The sequence below is a fragment of the Barbatula barbatula genome (genome assembly GCF_947034865.1).
Source record: "Barbatula barbatula genome assembly, chromosome: 17".
In the NCBI taxonomy this organism is placed as follows: domain Eukaryota; kingdom Metazoa; phylum Chordata; class Actinopteri; order Cypriniformes; family Nemacheilidae; genus Barbatula; species Barbatula barbatula.
In genome coordinates this window covers 1,960,850-1,969,896 of record NC_136780.1, presented here as the reverse complement: position 1 = coordinate 1,969,896, position 9,047 = coordinate 1,960,850, and the positions used below count along the sequence as shown (strand labels likewise).

At 40.4% G+C, this 9,047-nt stretch overlaps 1 protein-coding gene across 1 annotated transcript; it reads right to left on the bottom strand.

The window, feature by feature from the left end:
- Positions 1–251: 251 nt before the first annotated feature.
- Positions 252–8,733, bottom strand: stk35 (serine/threonine kinase 35). Its single transcript, XM_079478333.1, has 3 exons — positions 7,621–8,733; positions 5,311–6,070; positions 252–2,610 (listed from the first exon to the last, which is right to left on the bottom strand). Exons 1-2 carry the CDS (start codon positions 8,096–8,098, stop codon positions 5,352–5,354), a joined length of 1,197 nt encoding a protein of 398 aa, XP_079334459.1. The 5' UTR covers positions 8,099–8,733; the 3' UTR covers positions 252–2,610; positions 5,311–5,351.
- Between the last annotated feature and the right edge of the window lie 314 nt (positions 8,734–9,047).

Genomic DNA, 9,047 nt, shown 5'->3' with positions numbered 1-9,047 from the left:
CAGACATGACAAATGTGATCTCTGTTTCTGATATGGTTGACATCTCTTCTGAAACTCGAATGACAGAGACGTTTGTGAGATTTCAGACTTTCGCAGGAGAAATATGTGAGACGCAGATGAGACTCGAGCATAAATTTCTACTTGCACTCAATTTAATCTCAGTGATGTCATGAATACATCATTAACATATTAGAGCGATCTCATGGCTGGTTTTTCTGAGTTGTGAATCTCCAACATAAAACAAATATCACTCAATATTTCTATTCCTTTATTCAAGAAAATAAGTATCGACATTTTGATTTCCAAAAACATCTCATGGCTCATAGCATTAAAACCAAAAATAGTATATTGACAACAAATAAACTGAGAAATGTTCAAGTAGAAAGATGACTGTTTGGTGTTTGTAGTGATTCATTATGTTATGCGAGTTTTCTACAGAACTGTTCAATTGCATTAGTTTGTCCTGTAAACATTTTACAGCGGACATGCATAAATAGCAACCATCAAGGTGAAAGTTATGGTATTTTGAGGCAAGTTACTAAATGTACAATTCACATTTCTGGTGACACATGGGAACATAAACACGCCCTAATATAATTCTCATGTACTTTCAGAAAGAAGACTACGTTTATGTTTTTATCATTCATTTATGGTTTGACGTCTTCAGAGCTATGGATTTTGACTTGAAAAGCACGTCTGGAAGAGATTAGAAAGAACCCAGCTGAAAGGATCTCAAAACTCTTAAACTGGAGGTCTATCAGGAAAAACTTGAACTATCGAGCTCCCCCCATAACAGAACATAAAATAAATGTGTACCCTCATCGGTTTTACTCCAATAATGAACGTGCATTTCAAACACAAAGAGTGAAATGCAAAGTTATGTAACACAAAGCTATTGACAAAAAACTGTCACTGAATATACGCAAACCTTAAGTGACTAGACTTGACATTGAAACGTGGTGATTAAAATGATGGTGAAAATGAGGTAGAAACACTGTAAACCGAACACTGAACAGAAATCAGTTTTAACTAATAGAAGAATGTCTCACTGCCGTTTCAGCGGTTTGTCGCTTTAAACCGAGCTTGAACATGGTCACAATTAACATGAGTGTAACATTTAAATCATTCATTTGTCAGATCTGAAGAGAACAGTCTAAAAATATGCAATCGTCTAAAATATTTGGTAACGTAGTGTGTGTTAAACAGCAACTCAAATCAGTAACGTACAGCGTTCCATTAACCTCAATGATATCCACAGAGCTATGCAATACGTGGCATAAAAAATTAAGCTGCAATCTGTCATTTTTCTTGGTTAAAAATGAACACAAATCTGTCATTAAGCAACTACACTTTAACACAGGTAAAGTAAAAGGCAATTTTGTTTTAAATATATATGGCAATAAAGAAAGCAAATTTACGGATTGCAGCTTTGAACATTTCATGTCAAAACTAGAATCTACGGCCGACAAATATCTAGACTTTGAAACGGATTGTAAATGTCACAGCTCTCATTCACAAAAAGAAGTTCACCTTCTTTGATTCCATAAAATACAATATTAACAGTGTTGAAAACGTACAATTGTTGAAAGCAAAACAATCAAATGTTAGCATTGCTGATAAATTTTTTTGAATGATATTAATTGATCTATTTGTGCATGTCTTATTCATGTACATGATGATGTTTGATGGATAAACGTCTGAAAACAAAAAGTTTTTAAGAATATTTAACAAAACTACACATTTCTCCCAAAGGCTGTACTTAAAACTCTTATATATAACTTTGCCATTTTTTAAGAATACAATTAGACTGTTTGAGAAACCTTTAAACCGCCACAGAAATAAAACTCTTCGGATAAAATCATGCATAAAATCTTTTTTAAAAACAGCCCACCGTCTTAAAAAAACAAAATAAGGCACAACGTGTTTTTTAGAAAGAGGTGCAGATTGCTCACATCACAAACATTCACACATACACCAAAAAATATTCTGTGTCATTTTCAACCCAGCGTTGGGTAAAAAGGAACAAATCCAACCGTTGGGTTGTAATTAAACCAAAATGTTGGTTTGTCTGAATCCATTGTTGGGTCAAATCTGAACATTTTCCTTGTTAATTTAACCCAACATTTGGGTTTGTTCCTCTTTGACCCAACACTGGATTGAAAATAACCCTGCATTTCCAGAGTGTACACAAGAGACTGGGTCACTATATACGCACGTATTCACATTAAATACTTATGTCTTCATTTACACAAGTTTTATAATAATTTCCTTCTCAGTTTTGATTAAGAGACCTTGGTCACAAACTGTCTGGTACAGGGGCAGTAGGTACTTTTCACAGGATGTTTGTATGGAGACATAGTGCAACGTCTGGTCCAAAACATGTGGATGTGGCCACATCAGAAAACACGAGAGAGTTGCATATGGTTTCTACGGATCTTGTTTCTAAGAGGAATTTATTGCAGAAGTAGAAATGAAGCCTGCATAGCTTTTCCATCTCATGGGTCTTTGTTACAGATAAGTTTCACCTTTTTCCATGAGAATCACCAGATTCAGAGTTTCCTTTAGATGTTCTCATCGGCGTGCTCTTCCGTATTTTAATGCTCACCAAATCTGAAAACAGAGAAAACAATTACACAAACATCACTTTAGTGCACAGATGATATCTGACAATTTTCTTCATCGTCTTCCTCCTCATCATCTCCACTCTCATCATCCTCCTAGCCGTCAACCTCATCATCATCCTCATCTTGTTCTTCATGAAACTCGCCCTCGTTCACCGTGTAGAGAAACCCTGTGGATGTTTTATGTGGGAAGCCAAAGCTCCAAACTTATCTTTAAACGGACATGTCTTTATGTTGACACATTTGGAAGATTAGATCACAATATAAACGTCATTGCATTTTTGCATTAAACATTTGCCGTGTTTCTAATCTGAGCTTCATGTGTCAGACATCAGATAAATGATTTACGGAATAAAACACCATGTCATTCAGGCTGTGTATCTGTGTCAGCGTCTCAATCGATTTCATTTACAGGCCGCTCGGGGCAGGAATCCAATAATGTTATCTGCTATTGTTTCTCTAAGCCATGACATGGCAATTGTTATTTTAAGAACCAAGTAAAATATTAACACAAATGGGAGATGTATGAAGCACATATTATATCTGTACAGATGCTTTTAAAGTTTAGGACAGTTTGGGCCACAAAACAACCAACTGAACCCTAATGTTATTCTTGGCCTCATAACAGAGTCCAAATCATTTATCTCAATCTTATTCCTAATAAATTTGCCCAATTTTATTTTTGTATTCGTATCGTGATGCATTCTAATTAATTTCTAATAATCTGCATGATTTCTATTATTTCCATTATTATCTAGATTCTCTCTGACTTGTATGTCTGTCAAATGAATAAATGTAAATATCGATTTTTTCATGTAAAGCACATTACGGCTCCAAAACACACCCAGAGCTCCATATATATTTGCCCTAAGATACAATTGTTTTCAATAAACAAAGACTACATTAATAAATGATAACAACAATTGGCTTTGCACGGCAGATATTAAAATGTACATTTGAAAAATATGACTTTACTGTAATAAACAAACAAACGTGTGACAAACACCAGCCGCAGCTGCACACATGCAGCAATGAGCACAACACAAGCGCAGGTCGACGTGAGAGAACAGAATGTTCTGAACATGAGCGACATAGACGCCTCACTGTGTCCCAGGCTGCCCTACAGCGGGTGGGGTTGGATGGGCAGGGTCCGTTTGGAAATGAGTGGGGGGCTAATGTGTGTTTTCCATACCACTGGTGAGCTGATAATACTGTAAGTGTCCATTGAAAGTATCTACTCCTCCAAGCCGCCCATTTTGTCACCCTGAAATGCCCTTTGAGACAAACACCCAAATTCAGGGCTCAGTCTCAGGCCTGCCTGCTGTGATGGACGAGTTTATTCAGGACACTGTGGGGGGAAAGAGGCTTTGTGCCCTGCCGTGGCGTGTTGCATAACTGCTCCATATTCGCACAACTTATTGGAGGAACGAGCTGGTAAACCCTGACGCACGAGTCACGTACACGGCCATCAGACAGCAGGCTTGCCATGTGACGTGTCTCTACAAACAAGCCCTTCCATTTCACACCAAATCATAGAGAACTAAACTCGATGGGGCAACTTATATTTGTTTATAAGTTGAATCAGTGTTAAAATGACAACTTAGTTGTTGTATTGACTTTGTCAATAAGTAATCGTGTTCAGTAACATCGGGCGAAATAACTGTGATAGTTTTGGTCAAAATCTCATTTCGAAGAGTTTTTCCCCAGGAAGTATGTGAAACGTGCCTATTGGTTACATAATTACATACCTGTTTAAATATATTTTAATAATATTATTTAAATATATTTTACACACTTTTAATTATTATTGTATCACACATTACATCACATTATTCTTCATTATGATGCGTTCCTAAAGCCGAACGTTTGCTATTCAGAGGTGGAAATGCGCACTAGCCTCAGCCGTCAAGAATCTCCTAGCGTGGGACATGAAGCTCGATGAATTTCCATGAAAACTATAAAGTGGATTCTGCCAAGCTCTTTATTTTCCTTTTCATCTGAACAACATATAAAATCAATAAAAGAACGCAATAAACTGTGAGGGCGCTGGCTTAACAGAGCTTCGTTCCAGCTGTGGAATGGTGTTAAGAGAATGAAGTATTACCATGTTGTATAACATTTGTCCCTCACCCACACCTGAGAGTCAACACGGTGTTACGACCCCAGGCGCTTTGCAATCCTCTACTAAAAAGGTGTCAGATCTTGTTAATCGGATGGCTGGTGCGAGTACAGGGCGTGGCGGCGGTTAACAAAAACCGAACGGGTTGGTGTAAAGGGCAATGGGTTGGGATAGGCAGCTGTCTAGGGTACATGTTACTCCTGAGGCCATATGTATGTATGTTTTGATTAACTGTATCCTCCATAAAGACTGCCAATAGTCTTCAAATTTGTTAAATAACTTGGAGGGCTGGGTTTGGAGGGTTGTCAAAACATTTCACTAGCTGACATCAGACAAATTTCAAGACACAATTTCTAAAACTGTAAAAACTTGTATTATTAAGATAACTACCTCTTTAACAGATGTTGCCATGTTAAGGCCCATTCACACCTAAATACGCTAGCTCTTTCAATTCAAATAGCTTTTGACTGAACGCATTCTTTATCGTACATCAGCTTTTTATTGTACATTTACAAGTGATCCCAGCGATATCATTCTTTTTTTCTGTAAAGACAATCCACATGAGCTCACCTGAAATATAGTTGTGCGATATGTCGGTCCGTCACTTCTGCTCATCCAGCACACGTGACCTGGATCATTCTGACCTCCAGCTGAAAGGCGTCGGGCCGGTCCTGCGGGTTAACAGCCAGCATGTCCTGCAGGAGTCGCTTGACGCCCTCTGACATCACGCTACGGGTCCTCTGAGGTATGTGGAGCACCATCTTCGGATTTTCCAACAAGGCCTCCCCCACAGGGATGATCTCGGCGCCCTGGCGAACATACGTGCCGAGTAGCTCGCGTTTAGAATCCGCGTCGATGAACGTGATTCGTTCGATCATGGACCAAATGATGATCCCCAACGCAAAAATGTCCGCTTTGGCCGTGTAGTGGCCCTCCCACACCTCAGGAGCCATGAAGAAGTCCGAGCCGCACGCTGAAGACAACCAGAATTTGTTAACATTGACAGTGTTTTTGTTTACCTGCTCGTGACTCGCGTCCTCGAAGCAGCCGAGTCCCGCGCACACCTTGCTGAGGCCAAAGTCGGCGACTTTGATGACGGGGGTCCCCGATTTCTGCGAGATGAGAATGTTGTCTGGTTTGAGGTCGCGGTGGACGATGTTGTTCTTATGGAGGAAGGCCACAGCGCTGGTCAGCTGCTTCATGAAACTCTGATTGGTCCGTGGGTCGGGCAGTCGGGAGAGGATGTACTGGTTGAGGTCGCCACCGTCACAGAACTCCATAACGAACCAGAGATAAGAGGGTTGTTCAGAGTTGCCCAAGATACGCTCACCTGAGAAGAGAGCAGAATGAAATGTAAAACATCTGCGGAAGATAACATTTGACATATATTCTGAAGTATGTTGGTAAGCAAACCACACTGGCCCCATTGACTTCCATTGTATAGACACAAAACCACAAAGACATTTCTCAAGAGTGACACACAAGTTTTGTAGAACATCAGGGGGAATTGGATGTATAGACAACAAGACTAAGAAAAGGATCTCTAAGAAAAACTCTCGTTTCTTTCATATTCCTGAAAACAGATGCAGGTCATATCGAGGTGCGACCAGTAACATCTGTTCACCTATTGCAACTGAAATCGCATGAAGTGACCTCCTTATACATCCCGAACACAGAAGCAAAACCAAGCAATACAGAGCTGGTTGTTCAAACATATGTCAAAAATTCCTTAACTAAAGAAATATAAGCCCTAAACAATCATTAAGAAAGTTTAAAGCTATATGAATCCTTACTAAAATAAAATACTTTAGTTTCATTCAATTTGTGCTCTCGAAATTATTACATCGCACAACAGAGCTCAGTTCGTACACCCACATTTGAACACAGATAACAAGATTACATTCACAATTTAACTTTAGTTCAAATTGTATTACGCCTTCTCATCTGCAATGTAACAGACATAACTTTTTGCAATGCTATTGCTTTTCGGATTTGACAGCAACTGTAGTTGGACGTTTCTATGAATGCACATTTCAATGGGATCTAATCTTAACAATTAAACAATGACTTGTCAAGACTCTTGGACAACTATTGGCATTAAGGTGATCACTACAAGACACAAAGACTTCACAAAGACCACAGCAGCATTTGTTATGAAAGAGTTCCCTGTATGGAAGAGAAAGGGTTAATGATCATATGTGCTGGGACATCATGTTCTCTCGCGTACAGCCTGCCGTCTCTCCAACTGCTTTGTGCATATCAAATCTTTACAATAACATGCATGCGTTTTATAAGAGTGGCATGCGTTTTATAAGAGTTGCATGCATTTTATAAGAGCTGCATGCGTTTAATAAGAGTTGCATGCGTTTAATAAGAGTCGCATGCGTTTTATAAGAGTGGCATGCGTTTAATAAGAGTCGCATGCGTTTAATAAGAGTTGCATGCGTTTAATAAGAGTCACATGCATTTTATAAGAGTCGCATGCGTTTTATAAGAGTTGCATGCGTTTAATAAGAGTTGCATGCGTTTAATAAGAGTTGCATGCGTTTAATAAGAGTCACATGCATTTTATAAGAGTCGCATGCGTTTTATAAGAGTTGCATGCGTTTAATAAGAGTTGCATGCGTTTAATAAGAGTCACATGCATTTTATAAGAGTCGCATGCATTTTATAAGAGTTGCATGCATTGCATGAAGTAATATCACATGCATAAAACTTTCTGCTTTGAGAAGTTTGACTCGACAAGATCTATTACATATATCAATCCACCAAAACAATATATCGCGTATTAAGTGAATGTCCACAAGCAGCATTTAAACGACAGTCACAGCACAAAAACCACGTCAAACACTTGGTATCAATCCAAACAAACTCGTTCACCTTTCAGAGAGGTTTCCACCAATCTCAAATACTGTTTGCATTTCTGGTTTCCGTGGTTCATTTTCTGCGCCATCCCGTCTCTCTGCAGCACGCACTCCTCCAGATGAACCACGTTTTCGTGCCGTTTCTCCAGGCTGGCGAGGGCCCAGAACTCGGCCAGCGCCAGCTCCACGGTCTCGGGCGCGTCGCAGCGGAGCTTCTTCACGGCCAGCCGCGCGCCCGAGCTGCGGGCGACGGCCTCGTACACCACGCCGTAGCTCCCGCGACCCACCTCCCGCGTCAGACTGTACCGAGGCGCTCTCGACGGTTTCTTGCTGAAGCCCATGGAGAAGCAGTGCTCCTCCTTTACGAGTTCGGCTTCGTCGTTGTCCTCCACGGGCAGCGGCCGCAGGACCTTACCGACGTCGCGCTTCATGGTCGCGTCCGGCGGCTCGGGTCTCTTGCAACCCCGTCTGCGCGTTATTCTCCCCTGCTCCATGAGTTTGTTAACCACCGCGCGAACATGTGTTTCGGGGTAATAATTCTGTTTATCATTACGTCCCCAGATAGGGAGGAACGTGTTATTGTGGCGAAACTCGACGGGTTCGTTTGAGTGTTTTCATGAACTTCTTCGCCGTCAACCGGATTTAAAAAACAATAACAACTTCAATGACATCCGGATATGAGAGACGGGGCGTGGCTTACGCGGACCGTACCATTTAAACGAGAGGGTGGAACGCACCGCGGTGACGATCCGTTTAAAAGGTTCGACTTAAATATTTTACAATTATATATGCAGTAGAGTTTATTAAATGTAAAAATACCCAGAAACACCGCTATTATTGCAATACAAGTGCGGCGATTGTGAAGTCTGACCCATATGATGTTAGGCTCTCGGTCGGTAATATGTAAATGAATGACAGGCCGTCCACGCAGCGCTGGGAAATGTTTTCACGGTTATTTGCTTAATATTCAGTCGACGAAAACGATCCAGAGTCCGTCGTGTTAAATAGCAAACGTGCGTACGCACGTGGACGCCATCACAGCTGCTGGGGTCCGTCGCGCAGCAGCGTGGAATTTCACGTCAGGGGCGGGACCGCGCACGTGCAGCGCGGCGCGTACCCACGGCCACGCAGATGTGCGCTCGTGTGCCCGTTCACATTTCTCACATTTTAAATACTTTTACCAGTTTTGACTTCTGTTAAGTATGTTTTATTTTGTTGATGGCCTTTTAAATAAAACAATGATGCGATTATTTGCAAAAACAGATAAAAATGTGTTTTTATTGCTATTGTTACTCAAAATAACCGAACTTCAGTTTGATATTTTTTTAAATGTACAACAAAAGAACAAGATTTGCATATTTGATCTGGTTTTGCAAATGAACTCTTTAAATATTCACCTTAAATGATCGTGTATATAGTTAATTTGATAATTCACTTTTGTAT